At 35.0% G+C, this 25,460-nt stretch overlaps 1 protein-coding gene and 1 pseudogene across 3 annotated transcripts; both read left to right on the top strand.

Moving 5' to 3' along the window:
• The first annotated feature begins 5,418 nt into the window (after positions 1-5,418).
• Positions 5,419-9,236, top strand: LOC111389758 (annotated as a pseudogene).
• An 8,425-nt stretch (positions 9,237-17,661) lies between these two features.
• On the top strand, positions 17,662-23,833 carry LOC111389761 (ABC transporter B family member 11-like). 3 transcript variants are annotated; one of them, XM_023014727.1, is made up of 13 exons: positions 17,662-17,802; positions 18,242-18,589; positions 18,724-18,778; positions 18,879-19,054; positions 19,160-19,381; positions 19,511-19,749; positions 19,847-20,372; positions 20,536-20,809; positions 21,075-21,961; positions 22,144-22,410; positions 22,511-22,774; positions 22,909-23,202; positions 23,308-23,833. In XM_023014727.1, the coding sequence occupies exons 2-13, from the start codon at positions 18,290-18,292 to the stop codon at positions 23,659-23,661; spliced, it is 3,858 nt and encodes a 1,285-aa protein (XP_022870495.1). In that variant the 5' UTR covers positions 17,662-17,802; positions 18,242-18,289; the 3' UTR covers positions 23,662-23,833. The 3 variants fall into 3 exon arrangements, 2 of the variants coding, with proteins under 2 accessions (XP_022870495.1, XP_022870494.1); XM_023014726.1 differs by lacking the exon at positions 17,662-17,802 and adding an exon at positions 17,824-18,096 and having other exon boundaries at positions 23,308-23,661; XR_002701790.1 differs by lacking the exon at positions 23,308-23,833 and having other exon boundaries at positions 22,536-22,774; positions 22,909-23,045.
• The last annotated feature ends 1,627 nt before the right edge of the window (positions 23,834-25,460 follow it).

The raw sequence follows: 25,460 nt of genomic DNA on the forward strand, positions 1-25,460 counted from the left end.
TCTTCTAGTATGTCTTGTTGCACCACACCTGCCGCACTTACGATACCGGGAAAATTCTCCGATCGAGGTATTCTAGATGTACGTGTACGTCCAGAGTACGTGGGCCGACTGCTAGTGGCAACAAGTTATTCAATGAGAGAATGTGATCAAGAACTTTCCACTCGGCTTCATTCGGTACAGGAAATATGGTTTCGACATATGCTGCTCTCCAAGAATCAGTCGTGTAATAAGCACTGCATAAGGTGTGTGGTGGAATTCCTCTATACATAGCCACCGCCACTACAAGTGTACACGAAAAACTCTCCAACTGAAACTGTCTACACGTGCACATGTTATCATTCAAGTCGATGATGTATTCGAAATTACGTGCACATCTCGCGGAGAAGCGAAACTGATCTAGTGGTTTTACATATACCTTCCTTGCCACCTCTAGAGTCTTGAAGAGTTTATCTTCCTAAGCCGGGGTTAGTACACTTGTGCAACTCTGTGATTCCTCACGACGATCATGAAACCACTGTTGTAGCTTGTCACGAATGTTCTCAAGCATTACGAGAATTGCTAACTCTCGATCCTTCTTAAATAAGGCATTTAGCGACTCCTCATTGTTCGACGTCATCATGTTGTATCGACGTCCTAGAAAATTTGATCGTGCCCAATGTTCAATCCCCATCTCCGTCAGATATTCCCATGCATCATAGGATTTACTTTCGATTTCAACCATAAACTTTTCAAACTTTTGAAAACTGTAAGCCTCTGCAGCTCTCCTAAATAATATAACGATGCCTTTCCCTCGATACTTGGTTTTCAGATTTCCTTGTATATGGTACATACAATAACCATGACGTGTCTCGGGGAAGAATTCGACGATACCGTTAATTATTGACTGCCCTCAGTCGGTTATGAATGCAAGGTTCTCAACATCCCCAATTACTTCCCTCAACTTCGTGAAAAACTAATGCATTGCCAAATCATTTTCTCCGTCAACTATGCCGAACGTAAGAGGGTAAATTTGGATGTTAGCATCTTGACACATTGTAATAATCAACTTGCCTCCGTATCTCGCCTTGAGGGTTGTACTGTCCACTAGAATTAAGGGTCGCATTGCGTTTCGAAATCCTCGAACGCTTCGTCCAAGGGCCATAAAGAAATAATTGAAGCGATTCTCATCATCCTTCTCAATAAAAAATGTCGATTCAGTATTAATTCTTCCCATGTTATAGCAAAACCTGACCTATTAAATAAACAATAATCATAATTTAAATAATTAAATAAACAATATTAAAAATAGAAAAATTAACAATTGAATTAAATAATTAATTACACATTAGATAAAAATTCGATAAATAATTAAATAAACAATTGAAATTAATACCTGGCCAATTTAACATAACTCTCCTCGGTCGAACCCATCAAGTCCTCCAACGAGCATTCTTTGGCCTTCCAAGCCTTCTGATGGCTCATGACCGCCCCGTACTTTCGACGAACGTTATTAATAATGTTCGAAGGTCTGTAGATTGTTCGTGGATTCTGAAACTTGTGCATTACTTCTCGACCAATGAACCATGATCGGGCTTGCCTGTGATCATTTCGACGAATACCCACTTCGCAAGGATGTTTCCATGCATACTTACGAACCACAAAGAACTCATTCGTGTCCATTTTTGTTGCTCGCAAACGCCAAAGACAACTGTCGTCAACGCAGACAATTGTATAAATCGACTTATTTGATTTCTTCACTTTAAACTCAAAATTGTGTTTCAAAGCAATCCGGTAAACAACTTCCTACAAATCTTTATTCGTGTCAAACAGTTGCTCGACATACATATCTTCATCATCGGGGACTATACGCGAACAATTAGAGGACCGAGCACTCGGTCCAACCTGTGAGCTCCCACTCGATGTGTGTCTCAAACGGGATAAAGCAATCAAATTCTCATTTGTAAAGTCATTATCTCTTTCGTTGTCTTGAACTACCGAGCAAATTCTGTGTATAACAGTGACATCATGGTGAGGAGCAACTGTCTCTGGAACAGCTATAACATCATCACACACTATTTCTACTGTGTCCCAAAACTCATTCACATTACGATCCCCTCCATCGAAATCTTCCTGTTCACTCTCGGGGACATTCTTCTTCATCAAAGTTACGGAAATAGGAATCGCGCGTTTCTAGTTCATTTCAATTAAAACCTTCATTTCATCTTCAGAAGTAACCGTTATAGGTGGAATTGAAATGGATGTATTTTCGCCCATCAGAAATCCCAATTCCATGGCGTACTCTGAGGGATTGACTTTCAAGAAGTTCTGTATCTCATTGTACACTTCTGCATATGATGTACAGAATGTTATTACAATTGCAGTAAAACCATGTCTTTCACTCGTCTATTTCCATACACATTGATCATTTTCATTATTTTCAAATTCACCAAAGTAATAAATTGGGACAGCAACTGATCCCATATCTACATTACGAAACATTATTTATTAAAAAAATTGTAATTATGAAAATAAAAGAATGAAAATAAATATAACACCAAAAAAAAAGTGTAACAGCCGGCCCGGACAGTCTAGGCCGGCTGTTAACAGCCTGCCCAGATTCTAGACAGGCTGTTAAACATCCGGCCTGGACACATTTTTAGCAGGCGACATTCTACATTTTGCATTTGCACAGATGAATTTTTTTCCTTGTTTTTATTAAAAAAAATTATAAATCATTTAAGACTGTAATATTTCATTTTTCTAAAATTATATGTTGAAATAAAATTTAAATATTCAAATAATGTACTAATTTAACTAAAATGAAATTTAATATACGTATTTATTCTTATCAAATTCAAGTGCAGACTGTGAGTAATACTTTTTTGTTGAGCCTTTGATAATTTTTTGAGACTTCAATGTTCAAGCAGATGAAAGATGAAATTTCTTTTTAACTGTGTTGAAAATTCTGATAAGGAAAGTGATTTCGTTTTGAGATTTAAGTGGGATTGTTTGGATTTATTAATTTTTTTAAAGAGGGTATTATTGTCTTTTGATCAAATGATATGTTTTTGTAATTACAACACATAATAAGGACAAAAATGACATTTACTCTTCAAAAGGCCCTTTTGGTGAATGGTAAAAAAAAAAGTTGGTCAATATGAAAATTTGGTGTTTTGACTTGGTTATTTTAAAAAGTACCCCTATTTAGACCACATATTAAAATTCGATAAATTAATATAACGTGTAGAGATACATATATTAATTATTGCGATCCTATAGAAATTCTTAGAATCGTTATTTCATTTAATTAAATTTAATTTGCGTAGAGATATGAAATTGAACTAATTAAATAGGCTCAACGAGAACTCGAGATTAGTAAGTTGAATACAATAGAAGAATTAGATCGAACACTACTTTAGATTTTATAAATCTCAATATTAGAAGTAAATGTGACCAATAGGTGAATTTGTTCTGCCTTAATCTCCATTTATTAATTGAATTCTCGCTCATTTTCTGTTCCATTCACGAAAATTTTAGTGGTTAGATTTAAAAATCACATTTAATCATTTTTTTGTTTATTTTTATCGGATAGAAGTTAACAATAATAAATTGAGTACTAAAGTATAGTCAACGATAATTCGGACTCAAAATGTCCACTTTACTACTTGTTACGATCCATCCACTTGCGGGATAAAATCGACAACACTTTCATAACAGCAAAATCATAATGATGTAATTGTAGTTAACAAGAAAATTGGACAACTAAATTGAAATAATTACAATCATTGTTTTGTCACGTCAAATTTTTCCACTAAAATAAAACTGCGACCAACTTTGAATATTGTTGGAGTTGGGGACTTGAATTTTTTTTATTTTTTATTTTTTATTATTACAGTTTACTTATTTTTTGTTGTCGCATACTAAATTACAGTTTCTTTATTTCTTTATTTTTTTATTTTTCCCTTCTCTCTTTTATTTCGTTTTGCTATATATGCTGGTTTTTCCTATTTCTGCGTTGTAGGTGAGATCTCACTGAAGAAAGTCAACAGCATATTGTATTGAATTTTATTTTTTGACAATTAAGTTTGATTTCGAAGTTTGTTAGATAGTAGGGGAGGAAACAAGAATGAGTACAAGTCATTGAATTTTTCAAATGTGGAAACCAGTGGTGGGGTCACAGGGTGCGCAATATGGCGACTGTTGATGACGTTATGAATATTTTTCCTTTAAATCTATGTAAAAATTTTGCAAGCTTTTTAAATATGTACAATGTACATGTAATTTTGCACTTTCTTCCCATGAAAATCCTGGCTTCGTCATATTCGTCATTAGAAGAGTGATTGGTGGGGGATTAAAATTAGATTTTTTAGTAAATTGTGATAGAAGTTTTTGAAATGTGTGGTTGAAAAGTTGTGAGACCCATGAAAGACGTAATTAATATTGATTGTTTGACTTTGACTTAAATTAAAATAAGATTTTAATCCAAACCAAACAAGCTCTAGGTACAATGAAGTTGAAATAGAATACGAATATCTTTTCAAGAATTTTTTTCTATCATTTTCTCAAAAACATGTTTATATTTAGTTAAAATCATATTTACTAAAATTACAATGTGATAAAATTGAGAGACGGATACCTGAATCTTACAAAATTATGTTTGACTTTGAAAATCATTTAAGGGGCAATTTTAAGGGAATGAGTTGAAAAGCGTCCATTCATTTGAATTTAGTGCCAACTTGTTTATTATGCCCTTAGTGAAAAACTACATTTTGAAATGGTATTCTCGATATTTTAAATGTCGTTCTCGACATTTGATTTTTTATCAATTTGTCACGAATTTTGAGAAGTGACTTCCATGAAATGTTACATTAAAATAATGTTTCTCAACATTTGAACACCGTTTCATTTGTCTGGAATGATATTTCATTTTGAACATGACATTTCTCTACATTTAAAGATGTCGTTCTCGACATTTCTGAATCAATGAAAAACATAGCATTTATTATTATTTGACATGTATACTTTTTGAAATAAATATGGCAGGTTATGTGTCAAAATTTTATTGGCCAATAACAATATTGAAAAAATGTCCATTTTTTTGTCTTAGTGTGGAATTATAAATTGTTAATAAGGGTATTTTGGTCTAAATTCTTCCAAATTAGACATTTTTTGTTATGGTGGACATTTTTGCAAATGACTAGGTAAAAATGAGCATTTTGTGAAATTTCCTCATCTTTTAATGTTGCTCAAACATAGACTATATATCTATCCATCTACCTACCTTATACAATGACTTTGTCATCTTTGAATTTTCAAATGTCTATCCAAACTCAATTAACTTGTCTTGATTGCATGTAGTCTCTTTGCTTCCTAACTTTTAGGAGTTGGTGTATAATTTCTTACTATTAAATATTGAATTTCATGTAGGGACTCGATACCATGGTTGGTGAACTTGGAACTCGGCTTTCTGGTGGTCAGAAGCAAAGAGTTGCCATAGCCAGAGCAATCCTAAAAGATCCATGAATTTTACTTTTAGACGAGGCAACAAGTGCTCTAATGCAGAATCTGAGCGAATTGTTCTAGAGGTTTTGGACAGAATAATGATAAATAGAATGACTGTCATTGTTGCATATCGTTTGAGCACAATAAGGAATGCCGATATGATTGCGGTCATTCACCAAGGAAAGATGGTTGAAAAAGCTATACTCTAAAATCTTAATAGACTTTATTTCTATTTTTACTGCTTTTCTTGAGGAACACCATTAATGCATTGCAATTATAAAATTGTTCTCTATATAGCACAATTACTTAATTGCAAAAGATTTCAAAACGTCATGCAATGATTTCAATGAAAGAAGAATTCTTTCAACATTGAAACAGACTATAAAACTTCCTTGGGGAAGTTATTGCCTTAGGGAAAAGAAAATCATATTAATAGTATCAAATGTTTTTGAACTGTGCAAGCACACATTTTGACCTACTCTAGGATTCTGAAGGAGCATATTCTTAGCTCATACGCTTGCAGGATATAAATAAAGATTCTAACCAACATGTTGATGACAGGGACAAATCTAACATCACTTTGGAATCTGGTAGACAATCAAGTCAAAAAATGTCATTTCAGCATTCGATCAGTCAGGGTTCTTCTGGAGCTAGAAATAGTAGTCGCCATTCATTGTCAGTTACATTTGGCCTACCTACAGCGCTTAGTGTCCCAGAAACTGAATTAGCGCATCCAGATGACTCCTCAAAAAACATCAAAAAAGCCTCCAAAAGTTCCAATTCAACACCTTGCCTATCTCAATAAACCTGAGGTGCCAATTCTGATAGTTGGAGCTATATCTGCTATTGTAAATGGTGCAATAATGCCAATTTTTGGTATACTACTTTCCAGTGTAATCAAAACATTCTTTGAGACACCGTATAAATTACGAAAAAATTCCAAATTTTGGGCCCTAATGTTTGTGGTTCTTGGAGCCATATCATTAGCTGCATATCCAGCAAGAACATATCTTTTTGGTGTGGATGGGAATAAGTTGATAAGGAGAATTAGATTGTTGTGCTTTGAGAAGGTGGTTAACATGGAAGTTGGTTGGTTTGATGAGCCAGAACACTCAAGTGGAGTAATTGGTGCAAGGCTCTCGACTGATGCTGCTACAATTCGCGCTTTAGTTGGCGATGCTCTTGCACAAATTGTGCAAGACACTACCGCGGCAGCTGTAAGACTAGGTATAGTCTTTGAAGCGAGTTGGTAGTTAGCATTTATCATCCTTGGTATGATACCACCGATAGGATTAAATGGATATGTACAAATTAAGTTCATTAAGGGGTTCAGTGCAGATGCGAAGGTTTGTATCCCAACTAACAATTCTTTATTTTACGAGCTCCGATCCGCTAAAGCTTTCTAGATAAGTAGTAAGACATGCAAAAATCAGTTATCTTAAAAACTTGTAATTTAACCATGTGAATTATCAGCGTCAGCCCATTTGAAGAAATAAACTTTAGAAGATACAATACCTTCCTGAAACCGCTTATTATTGTTCTAAACTCTGCAGGCAATGTACGAGGTAGCAAACCAAGTTGCAAATGATGCAGTTGGAAGTATCAGATTAGTTGCTTCCTTCTGTGCAGAAGAAAATGTGATGAATATGTACAAACTTAAGTGTGAAGGCCCAATGAGAAATGCGCTAAGAAAAGGATTGATTAGTGTGATAGGTTTTGGTCTATCTTTTTCCTTGCTTTTTTTTTTTTTTTTTGTATATGCTACTAGCTTTTATGCAGAAGCTAGGCTTGTTGAGGATGGAAAAAAACAACATTTTCAAATGTGTTCCGCCAAAGTCCATTCTTCACCTATGTATTGAATTTTCTATGTCATGGTGACAATACAAAACATATAAATTGACAAAAATTCTAAAATTAATACATGTTTTACAGGTTTTCTTAGCTCTAGCCATGGCAACAATAGCAATCTCTCAATCGAGCTCTTTTGCTTCAGATTCAAGCAAAGCCAAGACTCCTGCTGCTTCTATATTTGCTATGCTTGACAGGGAATCTAAGATTGATCCAAGTGATGAGGCTGGCATGACGCTTGAAAGCATTAAGAGAGCAATTGAATTGAATCACCTGAGCTTCAAGTATCCAATCAGGCCAGATATTCAGATTTTCCAGGACCTTTCCTTGGCAATTCATAGCGGGAAAGTAATGTAATCTTTATTGCCCTTATTTCTATTTTTAATATTTTTGCACTTGGGAAAAAGAGTAAATACCTGTTTGTCATGCAATTTCATACATGCTGAGTTCTAACATTGTTGGGATGGGTTTAATGTTTCATACAATCGCTTTGGTAGGAGAGAATGGAAGTGAGAAGTCAATAGTCATCTCATCACTGCAAAGATTTTACGATCCTAATTCGAAAGTTTCAACTCAAGTGGTTAAGGTTGTAGATGGGACTTGTGAGCTAGGAGCCAGTTCTGTTTAATGACACAATCCGATCCAATATTGCATATGGAAAGGAAGGAAATGCAAGGGCGGCAGAAATCATAGACGCAACGGAGCTTGCCAATGCCCATAAATTCATTAGTGGTTTGCAGCAGGTATAAAGTGGATATTTGTTATGTCCTGTTTAATAGTGTTTTCCCTCAAGTTATGAATTCTTAAAAATTGAAATTTTGACTATTATAATACAAAAATGAATGTAGGGATATGATACAGTAGTGGGAGAGTGAGAGTTTCAATTGCCAGGAAGATAGGAACAGCGAGTAGCCATTGCACGGGCTTGTTGGATGATTTTTGTGAATAGTGACGCCGAAATAAGTATAATGATGGTGACAAAGCCGAGGCAAGAGTTGGACTCTTTGTCCTTAAGTCGAATTTGCCCCGCAACGGTGCTTACGGATTTCGGCAATCGACTCCCAAGATACAACGGCTACACTTGTGTTTGTAGCACTCCAAAACACAAGTACAACGAACCAAATTTAGGCTTATGTACTCCAAGGATGAAATGAAAGAAAATCAAAATAAATGAAATGATTTTTGATTTTGGACAGAAGAGAGGATGAGAGACGTTTTGCATATCAAATTGTGTGGAATAGGACACCCAAAGGGTCCTATTTATAGACCATGAAAGGGTGTGGACGAAATGGTTGAGGCCACCATGCACCCTTTCCAAACAATGCACCTTTATGAAAAGGTGTCTATTCACTGATTTTCGTCCTTTTTCTTTATTTCTCATTCATCCGATATTGGTTTTCGAAATGCCAAATATACCCTTCAATACATGCAGAGAAATCAAAATTCTCTTTCGGGGGCGTTGCCCCCGACCCCCCACGAGGGGCGCTGCCCCTCGACCCCCGCGACCTGATCGGGCAGATCGATCCCCGTTTGTGCGCCCCGAAGCGGCGAAATAGCAAACAATTTTGTTTAAACGGATTGAGTCGAGCTTTTGAGTATTTGCCCGAAGTCGATACGAACTTTAATCGATTTTTCAATTCTCGATTTATTTAATCAATATCCAACAGGGCTGTCATAAAAAGTCCCAAGATTCTACTACTGGACGAAGTGACTCTCTTGATTGAGTGATGGTGAGTCAGACTGTAGTGATTGTAGCACATAGATTATCAACAATCAAGGGAGCAGATGTGATTGATGTGGTTAAAAATGGAGTTATAGCAGAGAAAAGAAAGCATGACTCTCTGATAAATGTTAAAGATGGTTTCTATGCATCACTAGTTGTCATTCACATGAATGCTTCATGTTAACGTATTCAAAATCTGAAAAATAATACTGCGAATGTGATTTTTTTTCTCACCAAGTAAAAGAGGTTCTAGACATGAGGTTAATTTTTTAATATTTCTAATTGATATGCCTACTTCTTTATGCATTTTTTGGCAACTTCAAAGTCACTTGTGAACCCCTCAATCTAAGATAAGGATTATTGTTTATTAATTGTATGAAATGGAAAAGAATAGTTTTTTGGAGCCTAGGAATCTTTTATCATCATTGTTCCGTGATTCTAGCAAGCAAGAAAGAGGATATTTTTTATTTTTTATATTTTATGCATAAATTTGTGTCATGGATGACGTTCCTGAATTTAACAATTCACAAATATATTCTAGGTAGTCAGTAGTTTAAAATAATTGGTGTTGAAGTTCTAGAATATATGCTTACAGAGTGGACTGACTTCTTTAAAAATCAAATTTTACCAGCTTCTTCTCTATATTTCATTGTTTTTGTCCGGAATGCGCATGCAATAATATTATGAAACGTAATAACTTTTTATTTCCTACAACTTGCTCCTCCTAATATCTTTTAACAGCGTCTCCATTCTCCACTTTCTCCTAGCAATCCCCATAACATGTACTATGTCTCTCTAAACCAATACCTCAAATAATATTGTTTACATTACGTCAAATAAATAAAAATATATTTAGACTAAGCATTTTGGAACATTAACGGTAAAAAATGAAGTAAATAAAAAATGGGAAATGCTTGCTTGCATACAGCCCCCTCAGGGTGTGGCCCCTCATGTGAAGAGGCTGTAAAAATATACAGTACTTGCTATACATTTAGAATTTTCCATAAAAAATAGTGATGTGAGGTTTAAGTAGAATGTCAAAAAACTATTTCAAGCATAAGAGCTGATACGTTAAGAGGTGGTAATAAGCATTATTTGGTTAATTGGTTCAAGTGCTAATGTAAGAGTAGGTAAATAATAATTATATAAGTGACTCAATAACTGAATCATGACAACTAATAATGATACAAAATGTCAACCTTCCAAACATCTTTGTCTATAATAATGATGATGTTGTGTGTTACTGCTGAGTAAGGCATATATGTATATGTGTGTGTCAATATGAAATCTCCTCCTCTATATGTAAGTCAACATTACTAATAAACAGACAATAGATCTTTCTCAAAGGGTGAGAACTTAAAATTAGATTGTTGTCTCCACCTTATCTTGGAGAAGTCGCATTCCCATCGTTCCTTACAACTGAGCATACAGTTTTGTGGAGACTCGAGTCAACTTCAAATCAAAATTGCTTTTATACCTGTGCTTCTGCGATAGAGAACAAGAAAGTCGTCTTCTTGGACTTGAAAATTGTCCAGGTGATCTGACAAGCCCCCTTTTGAGATCAGAGGTGCCATACTTATATATTTTTATCCGGTTTCATCAGTGAACCACTTTTCAGTTCCAGAGGTAGTGGCTTTATTGGATCACTTTCCACCAACATCTCCTTCTGTTTCCCAAGCCTTTCATTTGCCTTCTCAGCTGCAAGTAGAGCTTTCTCTCGGCTTACATTTATTAGTTTCCATGGGTCAATGCTTGCACGAAACCCTTGCTTTTTCTTCAAGGTAGACGGTTCAGGTTTAGTTCATCAATCCTTATGTACAATTTTTGTGTCTTCTGAAACTGTAAAAAATCATTTATAGTGAGACGTGAGCAGGTTAATTTTTATGGATGCTAGATGCATGCTTGCATATTACCTGGTCCATTCTTCCTTCTTTGCATATAAATTGTAAGATAAATGGTGACTTTTTAGGTGAATCATTGGCAATACTCTCATCTTCCGATGGAAGGTTAGAATCTTCAAGTGATTCTAGTTCCATAGACTCGTTCTCTTCCTTCATGGCCAAAATACAATCATATTTTGAGATCCCCTGTCAAGAACATTACCTTTTAGTTTCAAACATGAGAAGCAAAATTTGGAATAGAGTAAGTCAATCAGAATGGAATAGTTTGCCTGTTAAACAGTAGTCCTTCTATATTAAAAAATCTGAAGGGAAACATTTGAGATTCTAAAAATATACTGGAACATAAGCAACTCAATGTGCCATATATTCAAGCAGAAATTAGTAGCCTTAATGGAAGCTCTAGCGTCAGCACAGTATACATTGTTATAAAAATTAGAAATCAAAGGACTTTTGGTCTCATTATATTCACTCGTAATATAACATACGTAGTGCGCTCTCCTTTAAGTTGATACATTAGTCCAGGAAGAAAAAGCCATGTTCCCAACTATAAAAGCCATGATATCTAATTAGCTATATTTGTGCTGAGCATTTGACATAAAAAATAAACTTGAAATCCCTATAAAGGAAAATGTTGTATTATCGTTTTTATTGTTGATCCTAAAAGGTTGTAAGGATTGAGATTTAATGGAACAATATGAAGAAACGAAGATCACAAAAATGAAACAAGGTTAAAAGTAAAAAAAATAAACAAGAGTTAACCAGAGGAAACGATATTTTATTATAACGACGATATGAAAAGAAAATCACAACATAGTAATTTTAACTTAAACAAAATTGAATGAAGATGCCATTATTTATAGATACATATCACACCATAAAGACGGAAATAATATAAAAAATAATGTGGAATTAAGAAAATTATATTTTTTTCAATAAAATGACGTGAAAATATGGAAATAATATTTTTCAATAACATTACGTGAAAATCAGGAAATAATATTTTTTCAAAAAATCTTCCCTAACTTGAGGCACAAAATCTAACAATCTCCACCTTAAATCAAATTTCGATGCGACGAACAAAGCTCCAAAATTTCTCTACTTGAGAAATAAGTCTGTCTACATCAAAATAGTCAAACTTCTCAACATAGTAATCAAAACTCTCCATAACCAAAAAACATCTTCCTCTGCACAACGTCTAAGGCGATACCTGAACCCTACTCTCGGGTTCCCAAAATTCCACTAAGGAATTATTGTTGACCAAACAGGGTGGAAGCACACCCTATAGCAGAAACCACACAAAATGCCTAATCAGAAGGCCCCTTGTCAGAACTATCACTTTCAACGATCCTGAAAGCATCACAGACATCATTGACACCACTGTATCTACGCTTTATAAATCCAATCCTAGCAAAGCAGAATCACCAACGCTTCTTTGAGCAATTTTCTGAACTGACCCAGAGCCCGTCACAAGAGGTACTTTACAAAACTAGATTTCCTCCACGGTATTGAATTTGTTTAAATGTCTTTTAACTGATTCTGCACTTCCTTACAGTATGTACAACTGAGACTTTTTCCGTCCTTCCAGTACAACCCGAACACCCTTTTGGACCTTCAAGACTCCACCTCCACTAGAGAATTTATACCCTTTTGCATCCAGGGTACTCAGGGAGATGGAATTCCTTTTCAGGTCTGGAACATGCCGAACCTGATCAATTATTTTGAACGTCCCATCCTGTAACCTTAGTTTGACTCGATCGATTCCAACAACACGGTAAGGCTAATTGTTTCCCATCATAACTCCACTTTATTTAACAGCTTCATATGTCTGAAAGAAATTCTGATTGGAACACATATGATGCGAATATACCAAATCGAGAATCCACTCTTCGTTAGGTCTAGATTCCATGTCAGATACCATGGTCAACATCGCAGCACCGCCATCTGAAAAATCCTCGTTAACATTAGTCTCTTCCGAATTGCATGATCGCCCTCTATGATTTGCAGCTAAATTACCTTTAGCATGCAATTTATCGCAATATTTCTAACGTGTCCTTTCCTCCTGTAGTAGAAGCAGTTCAAATAACTAGAGTTGACTTTTTGATCTGTCCCTCCGTTGATTACCATGAGATACAAGAGTGTCATCATCCCGAGATGTAGTTCTAACCAAATGGTTCATCTTCTCCTTTGAAAACAGAGCATTGTAGACATCCTCAATGGTCAAAGTATCACAACTGTACAAAATGGTGTCCCGAAACGACTAATAAGAGGCGGGCAATGAATACAACAGGATTAAGGCCAAATCCTCCTCATCGTACTTAATTTCCAATGTCTCTAAATTTGCAACTAGTAATGTGGTTTTCCAGTAACCCTTCTTCCACTATGCAATGGGAATACAACTTTTGCTTTAGAGCCGGTTTGCTAGTGATACTTTTAGTCATACATAACTACTCCAATTTCAACTACAAACAGCCGCTGTTTTCTCTTTCAAAACGTTCTGCAGAATATAATTGGCAATAAAACCTTTTGATATCTCCGTTGTTTATCCTCCATTTTCCAATTAGCTGGCATCTTCTCAAAACCCAACAACGCGTCGTCCAAATTAAACTGTACCAAAATAGCCCTCATCTTTACTTGCCACAAAAAAAAAACTTTTTATTGCGATCTAGTAATAGAATGTCAATACTTCATAGTAGCCATCTTTGAAAAACCTTAAACAATCCATAGAGAATCAAGCTTTAATACCACTTGTTTTGTAAAGACTGAGGTTTAATGGAGCAATATAAAGTAACGAAGATTACAACAATGAAACAAGGTTAAAGTAAAAAAATAAATAAACAAAAGTTAAGAAGAGGAAGCGATAATTTATTATAACGATGATATCGAGAGAAAATTACAACAAAACAATATTGACTTAAACAAAACTAAATGAAGATGCCATTATTTATAAGTACATATCATACCATAAAGACGAAAATAATATAAAAATAATGTGAAATTAACAAAATAACATTTTTCAATAAAATAACATGAAAATAAGGGAACAATATTTTTCAAAAAATCCTCCCTAATTTGAGGCACAAAATCTAACATTTATGAGAATTAAGTGAAAGAAGAAGAGCAGTTCCAATGCCGCCATGCTATAGGCCGTTGCAAACACCAACAAAATATGATAAAATGGTGAAATATGAAATGAAATTGAAGTCGAGTGATTTAATTATAATGTAGTGAACTTTAGTTACTCAATTGAGATATTGCTAAAATTCGAGTTACCACAGATGAAAATTCACCAACCCAATTGTAAAACTGAGTTTATTATTAGTCCTCTAAATCAAACTAATATTAATTATGAACCTTTATTACTTTAGAATTATTTATAATTAAATAATATTGAATGATTATCTAACGATTTTGGCATTTGCGTTGTCTTGTCTGCCGTGCATGCATGCTAGCCTGAACCTCGACCCAGACTCGGCCTTGGACCAAAGCTACTAAGGCAATAGCCTTAGCCCTCCATTCTTAAAGGGGCCTCAAGAAAATAATAATTAAAAAAAAAATCATGGTGTTAGATGGAGCAATCAATGACCCAAGGCAAAATGAAAAAAACAATCATAAATGGATAAACACCAAAAAAATTGCAAGAAAAGTAAAGTAAAAAAATGGAGATGAAAAAGAAAAGAAAAGGCATTTTCTTCACCATTTTCAAAATAGAAATTCTGAATTTCATATAGATCTTAAAAGTTTTCAGCCAACAATGTATGACCTTGTTGACGAACTCCTATGATGCTTATCCAAAAGTGAAAAATTAATACCTCACAACTAATTTTTGCTAAGCTTCATTTGTCAATTACAAATGGAATATCATTTAATCATTTCCCCTCATTATAGTAGCAAAAATAATTGGATCGAGATAATCAATTCAATAAAAATAGTGGAAATGAAAATAAAAATGGAATTTTATCTGGCGGGGAAGGAAATAGAGAGTGAAACTTACTTAATAGAGCAAAAGAGTGTGGGGAAAAAGGTAAAGGAAATGAATTAAGCTACTCGAACAGGGAAATTTGACAGAGCCAACATGGAGAACTTTGATTAACCTATTTTTCATTTTTAAATTTTCATCTTCTAATGAATAAATACCAAGTGTTGTCTGTCACCATTTCCTATCAAATTTTTCTGTTTGAGTAGCACGATTGAAAGGAAATAATGTCAAATGAAGAAAGAGAGAAAAAGTTATTGGAATTAAAGATAAATAATAAAAAATTGTTCCCTTGGTTCATAATTTATTGCCTATATAGCAATTAAGTCTTTAAATTTTCGTTATATCTACCCTTTTACACTAGTAACAGAGGTGGAGATAGAAGGGGGCATTGCTGGGCTGTAGCCCAGCATTGTCCCCCCAGGCCATATAAATATTTAAGAAGAATTGTAGACTTTTGGCCCAAATATTAATACTAGTCTAGCTCTAGTTTAAATCTCAATCAATCTCCATTGCTCAATTATTCAAATTGTATTAAAGACACTACAATTATTAATTACTCTTTTCATGATATTCATGAAATGTGAATATTTTATTGTCAAATTAGATATTCTATTTAATGCATATTTGACTAAAATTTACTTATAATTATTAAGTAAATTTTATTATAGATAATTTGATTTGGTTAGATCTAAAAGTAAATTACTTATTTTAATGGATACAGACACTGCATATATTTCTAAATTTAAAAGTAATTAATTTTTTTATTACTACGTATGTTTTTATTTATTACTAATTCATATTTGTAAAAAGAAATTACTTATTTTGACCATAGAATAGATATTATGATCAAAATAAATAATTTACTATAGATTTGATATCAACAATAAAAAGAATATTTGTGAAAACTTCCAGATGTTCGGAAAGACTGATTGTCAAATTTACTGAAAAGTACTCATTGAGTAATTTTTTAAATTTTCTTTGGTGGATATGTATTTTTGTTTATTTCTATTATAATTTGTTCAATTTATAATTTTTAAGGTAAGTGTTGATTTTTTATTTGGTAAAAAAAATACAGATTTAGTGAAATATCTTAATGTGAGATATTTAAATTTTTTTTTTTTTTAATTTCATTGAGTATCGGATACTTTTGATTGTGAATGTTATGAAAATAGCCTCCGAAACTCCATTTTTTGTGGCGTAAATTCATTCAAAAAATTTTAAATTTCAGTCCCTTTTTACTAGCAAATATTTTTTAAAAGGCCTCATTATAATTATTTGCCTAGGCCTCGAAAATCTCACACCCGCCTGGCCCCTGTTTAAACTTAAAATGAAAATTCATGGGAGATGGTGTAGCTGTGATGTATAGAATGATGCCCCCATTACATTGTTGGATAAATTGGGTTAATTAGTTGGTTTGATCAACTTTTGACCAATTAATTTAGTGGGCCTCGTTAATCGGATATAAGATTTCTTTGGCCAAATGTGTTCTACTCCATGAGTAGATTAATATGGTATATTTATTTTCTCAAAATCAATTTAGGGTGAAAGAGAAATTAAGGCCAAAAAATGCCCACTTGATGTTGAAATAAAATAGGTAGAAAATTGGAAAATACCAATCCCACATAGAAAAACTAGAAAAATATAAACCACCTTATATAGCTCAAGTTTGGGACTTGGTTTTGGGTCCCAATGGGTACCAATAATCTTTGAGGGGGAGAGAACCTACATGCTAGTAGGTTAAACCAAAGCCCACACGCGCGCGCTGCCGCCGCCGTCCGACCGTCACCGCACGGTCACAAGTCTTGGGTCAAGCTGATATATATTTTTTGGTAAATAACATTTGAATTATATTATTTTATTATTATAATAATAATATATTTTATGTTATTATATATTTTATGTTATTATTTTTTCTTCCTCGAATTTTCTGTGTGTGACACGTGGTGCTTCAAGAATTTCGCGGGTTGTGGTGGTTGACTGTCCAAACTGTTTGTGTCTTTTAAACACAACTTTTCGGTAGTTTTGTCTGTTGGGACATAACCTTTCAACATCTATATATAAGCTCCCATACACCGGTTTTAATTCATACCAAAATCAGAATTGGTTTTCTACTCTCCCGAAATTATTCTTTTGTCCCTGCATCATTTTTGCTTTTATAATTCAGTTCTCGAAAATTATTTTTCGTACATTTTACATCCAATGTGTGTGGAGAGATCTAAACTTTACGAGTTCGTCGGGTCTTGTAATTTGGAGTACTACTATTACAAGACGAGGTCGTTGTATCTAGGGAAACGAGTGCTGTAATACCTTCAGTACCAATGCAGAGCATTATAGTTTTAAGCAGAAAGAGTCGAACTCTTGCCTCGACCATTCAAAACCATACAAATGTCGTTACTCTGCCCAAATATACATACACTATTATTTGCCTATATTTCTCAACATACATTTCTTTATGCGCACAAATATAACATTACATATATCAAAGGATTGGCTCTTCCATTAATACACAGTTTGAGTTTCCCATATATAATATTAGAAAGGAATTGGCTTGGTATCGTGGGCCGACGGTTTCTAGGAAAATTCACATCTTTGCCCACAAGAAAATTCACATCTTTGCCCACAAGATGAATTTTTTTTTCTTTTTTTATTTCACACACATATTCGTTGGAACGAATTTAATATTTTGAATAAGATTTGTCACTTGCTTGCTCATAAAGGAAACATTTTTTCAACCCTTAGAATGCGGGGAAGGACAACTACACCTGCAATATAAAAATGGTGTTGGTTCCATCCCCCCTTTACTTTTGGGTGGCACTGCCAGAGTTTGCTTTCACATTGGCGCATCTTGATCAAAATATCTGCCAACCTTTTTAGTAAGTTGTCCTTCTGAATCTTTCTATGAGTGCCATTTTCAGCTCCATTCAGATTATTTCTACTTTAATTCCCAAAAAATGCTAGTATTGAAGATTTAAATGATGATTTCCATATGTTCACGTTTCTTACTTTGTTGATTTGGACTTCACGAGTAGTTAAGCTTATGTTTTCAACAACTCTGATCATCTCCCTGTTTGTGTTTCAAATAAAATTCAAATCCCAAATAGGTAGAAATGAGATCTATTATATTATTCTGCAATACAGCTTTGTCATCTTCTAAATGTTAATTTAAGGTACAATCACTAATTTGTATGACTACCTCATTACCTGATTTCTTTGTTCTCTCTCTCTGTCTTTTTCTTATTGGATAATAATCTCATGCTTCAACAATTTCAGCTTGACAAAATGTTTTATTTATTTCGTAATTATTTTCCATAGATTGTAAAACAGCACACGAGTGAGAATAAGCTAGGAGGAGTTAACGCTATGACCGTAGAAAATGTTGAAGGTGAAGATGGTGCTACAAGAAATGAGGCCTCGACCTCAGGAAGCCATGGAGGTCAAGAGGACTTGCCCAAAGCTGGGGGAAAAGAGCCCACGAATGCAATTCCATTTTACAAGCTATTTGCGTTTGCTGATTCCAAGGACAAAATTTTGATGATTGTTGGTACAATTGGGGCCATTGGAAATGGATTGTGCCTGCCTCTTATGACAATTCTTTTCGGAGAATTGATTGATTCTTTCGGACAAGCCCAAACCGCAGATGTTGTTTCGGTTGTTTCAAAGGTAAATGGAAGTCTTTATTTTCAAACTATCTTATATTTTGCTTAAATCGTATCATTGAATATTTCTACTGCTGTGATGTGCATAGTTCCACAAATAAAAATATTCTCACACTATCTTATTGGATCTCATTGTAGGTGGCACTGAAGTTCGTGTATTTGGCTTTGGGATGTGGTGTTGCGGCATTTCTTCGTAAGAATTTCTAACATGATATCTTTATTATTTAGTTTAAATAAAATAGATTTTGAAAGTTTGGCACTAAAATTGTTTTATATCTTTTGGTGTCTTCTAGAGGTGGCTTTCTGGATGATCACTGGGGAGAGACAGGCTGCAAGAATCAGAAGTCTTTATTTGAAAACTATATTGCGACAAGATGTTGCTTTCTTTGACAAAGAAACAAATACGGGAGAAGTTGTTGGAAGGATGTCTGGTGACACTGTTCTTATTCAAGATGCAATGGGCGAGAAGGTATTACTCCTTGAACATTATGTCGTTAATTATCAATCTCTCCCTCAAGAGACTTTAGCATCTTTCAAGTGCTAATTTTTTTTGGTTATCTGTATCTTGCTTCAGGTAGGAAAGTTTATACAGCTGGTCTCAACATTTTTCGGAGGATTTGTTATTGCCTTTATTCAAGGATGGCTTCTTACCCTTGTCATGTTAACGTCAATTCCTCTGCTCGTAATATCTGGTGGAGTTATGTCAACTGTCTTATCCAAAATGGCGTCTCGTGGCCAAAATGCATATGCTAAAGCTGCAATTGTGGTTGAACAGACAATTGGCTCCATCAGAACGGTATGCCACTAACATAGAATTTAGTTTGTTGAAAGTGTGGGAAAAAAATTATGATCAATCATAGACGTCTAGCTTAGGTCCTTAGTTTTTCCTTTGTATAATTAAATCACTCATTTGATTTCAATCCAGGTTGCCTCATTTACTGGGGAAAAGAAAGCTGTGGCTGATTATGATAAGTCCCTTGTGGAGGCCTATAAATCAGGTGTACATGAAGGTTGGGCTACTGGGTTAGGTCTTGGATCCGTTATGTTCATCTTGTTCTGCAGTTATGCTTTAGCTATTTGGTTTGGTGCAAAGATGATCCTGGAGAAGGATTATACTGGGGGTGATGTGCTCAACGTTATTGTTGCAGTGTTAACTGGTTCCTTGTGAGTTAATCTTTCAAGTTTCATATAAAATCACGCATGCTCTAAATGTTTCTAATTTGACATGTTTAGCATCTGAATTCATGATGTGCGATTTCAGTTCTCTAGGACAGGCATCTCCTTGCATGAGTGCATTTGCTGCGGGTCAAGCTGCAGCCTTCAAGATGTTTGAGGCTATAAATAGGAAACCCGAGATAGATGCATATGATACCAGAGGAAAGATATTGGACGACACTCGTGGAGATATAGAATTGAAAGATGTCTATTTTAGTTATCCCGCAAGACCAAATGAAGAAATATTCAGAGGATTCTCTCTTTTTATCCCTAGTGGCACAACTGCAGCTTTGGTTGGACAGAGCGGAAGCGGGAAATCAACTGTGATTAGTTTGATAGAGAGATTTTATGATCCACAAGCTGGTGAAGTTCTGATCGATGGAATTAATCTCAAAGAATTTCAGCTCAAGTGGATTAGGTCAAAAATAGGTCTTGTCAGCCAAGAACCCGTTCTTTTCACAGGCAGCATCAAGGACAATGTTGCATATGGCAAGGACGATGCAACCATTGAAGAGATTAGAGCTGCAGCTGAGCTCGCAAATGCTGCTAAGTTCATTGATAAGTTGCCCCAGGTTCATACTTCTAGTAAATTTAATTACTAGACTTGTCATCTTTGAATTTTCAAATGTCTATCCAAACTCAATTAATATGTCTTGATTGCAGGTATTCTCTTGGCTTCCTAAATTTTAGGAGTTGGTGATTGTTTCTTACTATTAAATATTGAATTTCATTCAGGGACTCGATACCATGGTTGGTGAACATGGAACGCAGCTTTCTGGTGGTCAGAAGCAAAGAGTTGCCATAGCCAGAGCAATCTTAAAAGATCCACGAATTTTACTTTTAGACGAGGCAACAAGTGCTCTAGATGCAGAATCTGAGCGAATTGTTCAAGATGCTTTGGACAGAATAATGATAAATAGAACGACTGTCGTTGTTGCACATCGTTTGAGCACAATAAAGAATGCCGATATGATTGCAGTCATTCACCAGGGAAAGATGGTTGAAAAAGGTATACTCTAAAAATCTAAACAGACTTTATTTTCTATTTTTACAGCTTTTCTTGAGGAACACCATTAACGTATAGCAATTATATGATTGTTCTCTATAAAGCACAATTACATAATTGCAAAAGATTTCAAAATGTCATGCAGCGATATCAATGAAAAAAGAATTCTCTCAACATCGAATCAGACTATAAAACTTCTTTGGGGAATTTATTGCCTTACGGAAAAGAAAATCATATAAATAGTATCGACTGCTTTTGAATGGTACAGGCACACATTTTGACCTACTCCAGGATTCTGAAGGAGCATATTCTCAGCTCATACGCTTGCAAGACACAAATAAAGATTCTGACAAAAATGTTGATGACAGAGACAAATCTGACATTACTTTGGAATCTGGTAGACAATCAAGTCAAAGAATGTCATTTCAGCGTTCGATTAGTCAGGGTTCTTCTGGAGCTGGAAATAGCAGTCGCCATTCATTGTCAGTTACATTTGGCCTACCTATAGCGCTTAGTGTCCCAGAAACTGAATTAGCACATCCAGATATAACTCCTCATAAAACATCAGAAAAGCCTCCAAAAGTTCCAATTCGACGCCTTGCCTCTCTCAATAAGCCTGAGGTACCAATTCTGATAGTTGGAGCTATATCTGCTATTGTAAATGGTGCAATAATGCCAATTTTTGGTATACTACTTTCCAGTGTAATCAAAACATTCTTTGAGACACCGCATAAATTACGAAAGGATTCCAAATTTTGGGCCATAATGTTTGTGGTTCTTGGAGCCGTATCATTAGTTGCATATCCAGCAAGAACATATCTTTTTGGTGTGGCTGGGAATAAGTTGATAAGGAGAATTAGATTGTTGTGCTTTGAGAAGGTGGTTAACATGGAAGTTGGTTGGTTTGATGAGCCAGAACACTCAAGTGGAGTAATTGGTGCAAGGCTCTCGGCTGATGCTGCTACAATTCGAGCTTTAGTTGGAGATGCTCTTGCACAAATTGTGCAAGACACTGCCGCGGCAGTTGTGGGACTGGGTATAGCCTTTGAAGCAAGTTGGCAGTTGGCACTTATCATCCTTGGTATGATACCTCTGATAGGATTGAATGGATATGTACAGATCAAGTTCATGAAGGGGTTCAGTGCAGATGCAAAGGTTTGTGTCCCAACTAACAATTCTTTATTTTACAGGCTCCTATAAGACATGCAAAAGATCAGTTATCTTAAAAACTAGTAAATTAACCATGTGAATTATCAGCATTAGCCCATTTGAAGAAATAAACTTTAGAATATACAATAACTTCTTGAAACTACTTATTATTGTTCTAAACTCTGCAGGCCATGTATGAGGAAGCAAGCCAAGTTGCAAATGATGCAGTTGGAAGTATCAGAACAGTTGCTTCCTTCTGTGCAGAAGAAAAGGTGATGAATATGTACAAACTTAAGTGTGAAGGCCCAATGAGAAATGGGATAACACAAGGATTGATTAGTGGGATAGGTTTTGGTCTATCTTTTTCCTTGCTGTTTTTGGTATATGCTACCAGCTTTTATGCAGGAGCTAGGCTTGTTGAGGATGGAAAAACAACATTCTCAAATGTGTTCCGCGTAAGTCCGTTCTTCACCTCTATATTGAATTTCCTATGTTATGGTGACAATGCAAAACATATAAATTAACAGAAATTCTAAAATTAATAAATGTTTACAGGTTTTCTTTGCTCTAACCATGGCAGCAATTGCAATCTCTCAATCGAGCTCTTTTGCTCCAGATTCAAGCAAAGCCAAGACTGCTGCTGCTTCTATATTTGCCATGCTTGACAGGAAATCTAAGATTGATCCAAGTGATGAGGCTGGCATGACACTTGAAAGCGTTAAGGGAGAAATTGAACTGAATCACGTGAGCTTCAAGTATCCAACCAGGCCAGATATTCATATTTTTCGAGACCTTTCCTTGACAATTCATAGCGGGAAGGTGACATAATCTTTTATAGCCCTTATTTCTATTTTTAATATTTTTTCACCTGGGAAAAACAGTAAATACCTGTTTGTCATGCAATTTCATAGATGCTGCGTTCTAACATTGTTGAGGTGGGTTTAATGTTTCAGACAGTCGCTTTGGTGGGAGAGAGTGGAAGTGGGAAGTCAACAGTCATCTCATTACTGCAAAGATTTTATGATCCTGATTCAGGTCTTATTTCACTTGATGGAATTGAGATCCAGAAGTTTCAACTCAAGTGGTTAAGGCTACAGATGGGGCTTGTGAGCCAAGAGCCAGTTCTGTTTAATGACACAATCCGATCCAATATTGCATATGGAAAGGAAGAAAATGCAAAAGAGGCAGAAATCATAAACGCAGCGGAGCTAGCCAATGCCCATAAATTCATTAGTGGGTTGCAACAGGTAATAAATTTGATATTTGTTATGTCCTATGTAAAGTTGTTTCCCTCAAATTATGAATTATTAAAAATTGAAATTTTGACTGTTATAATGCAAAAATGAATGCAGGGATATGACACAGTAGTAGGAGAGCGAGGGGTTCAATTGTCTGGAGGACAGAAACAACGAGTAGCCATTGCACGGGCTATCATAAAAAGTCCAAAGATTCTACTACTAGATGAAGCGACTAGTGCACTCGATGCTGAATCTGAGCGAATAGTTCAAGATGCTCTTGATCGGGTGATGGTGAATCGAACTACAGTGATTGTAGCACATAGATTATCAACAATAAAGGGAGCAGATGTAATTGCTGTGGTTAAAAATGGAGTTATAGTAGAGAAAGGGAAGCATGACACTCTGATCAATGTTAAAGATGGTTTCTATGCATCACTGGTTGCCCTTCACATGAGTGCTTCGTCTTAACATATTCAAAATTTGAAAAATAATACTACAAATGTGATTTTTTTTTCTCACCAAGTAAAAGAGGTGCTGGACATGAGGTCAATTTTGTAATATATCTAATTGATATGCCTACTTCTTTATGCATTTTTTGGCAACCGTCCCTCAATCTAAGATAAGGAATATTATTTATTAATTGTATGCAATAGAACGGTAGAATAGTTTTTTGGAGCCTGTGAATCTTCTTTCATCATCACTGTCTGGTCACTAGTGATTCTGCCAAGCAAGAGGATATATATATTCTACCCGGTGGTGCTAGTGGTACATAAGGATTTATCTAAGCGTGTACACCTCTCTCACATGGAGTGTGAGATCCATCCGAACAAAAAATACTTATTTGGGTGGACCCCACACTCCATGTGAGGGGGATGTACACTCTTAGATACACTCCATTATGTACCGCTAGATTAATTCTATTCTACCATCATGGATGACGTTTCTGAATTTTACAATTCACAAATCTATTAAATGTAGTCAGTAATTTAAAATAATTGGTGTTGAAGTTCTAGAACATATGCTTGTAGAGTGGACTAACTTCTTTAAAAATCAAGTTCATCGGCTTCTTTTCTATCTTTCATTATTATTATTTTTTTTTCATTATTATTATTATTATTATTATTTGTTTAGAATACACATGCAATAATATTATGAAACGTTATAACTTTTTATTTCTTACAACTTGCTCCTCCCAATATCTTTTAACAGCATCTCCATTCTCCACTTTCTCCTAGCAATCCCCCTGACATGTACTATGTCTCTCTGAACCAATTAATGTGCTCCATTTTCCTCTGTCTTAATACCTTTGGTGCTAACTGTTGCAGGATGGAGTATGATGCCTCACACCTGCTTAGCTCAATCCCAAATAAGAGAGAGAAGGTATCCTCACTGGGTACTAGATAATTTTGCTTACATTACATCAAAATAAATAAAAATATAATTAGATTAAGCATTTTCGAACATTAACAGTAAAAAATGAAGTAAATAGAAAATAGTGTTGGGAATCTACTTATACATGCACAGCGGAATTTAAAATATATTTCGATTCCCATCCAATAGATCTCATTGTGTTTGGTTAGGAATTGTGATAGGATTGTACCTTTTCCAGATCTGCAATCCTTTTGCTTTTCTTTTCGTTCCACAACTTTGATTCGCCACCACAACTGTCCAATTGTCCAGCCTCCAACGGTGATCCACACAGAGAATTTGATTGCAGCCTCTAGGGTTTTCTCTTGTGCTAGCAAGAATAATGAAAACCTTAATGGACCTCAAACCCTAGTTATGTATTTATATAAACCCAAATAGGCTCGGCCCGGTCCGGCCCAATAATTAATTAATCCAATTAATTAAACCCGATCCGTGAATTAATTAATCCAATTAATTAATTCGAAAATATAAATAACAAATCCAATTAATTAATTTATCCAACGATTGTTAAATTAATCAATTGGCAATTTGCAATCTTCCAATTCTCTTTTGTGTGTGACCCATTAGGTTCCCGACCACGATGCCTAACGACGTGAAATATTATTTTGATCTAATCAAAATTGATAAATTAAAACACCCCTTTTTAATTTATCGTCAATTCACATTCGCCGTCCCTGATTGACATCTAGCAATGTGTCAGGGCAATACATGTGACGGGAAATGTCACGTGGTATGACAAAACCAAATTCGTTCGTTTACCGTGAAACTATAATCCCTTCGTCAATATGATCCGATCAATTACGAGATATGGAATTGTGTCAATCTCGATCATCGATCAT

This window comes from Olea europaea, unplaced genomic scaffold, assembly GCF_002742605.1.
Source record: "Olea europaea var. sylvestris unplaced genomic scaffold, O_europaea_v1 scaffold618, whole genome shotgun sequence".
Classification (NCBI taxonomy): Eukaryota; Viridiplantae; Streptophyta; class Magnoliopsida; order Lamiales; family Oleaceae; genus Olea; species Olea europaea.

What these genes read in the sequence shown, in the direction of transcription:
- LOC111389761 (XM_023014727.1), top strand. Translation starts at nt 18,290, where the DNA reads ATGACCGTAGAAAATGTTGAAGGTGAAGATGGTGCTACAAGAAATGAG. An exon ending in AAGATGCAATGGGCGAGAAG is followed by an intron (nt 19,055 to 19,159) that starts GTATTACTCCTT and finishes ATCTTGCTTCAG; the next exon opens with GTAGGAAAGTTTATACAGCT. An exon ending in GGGAAAGATGGTTGAAAAAG is followed by an intron (nt 20,810 to 21,074) that starts GTATACTCTAAA and finishes TGAATGGTACAG; the next exon opens with GCACACATTTTGACCTACTC.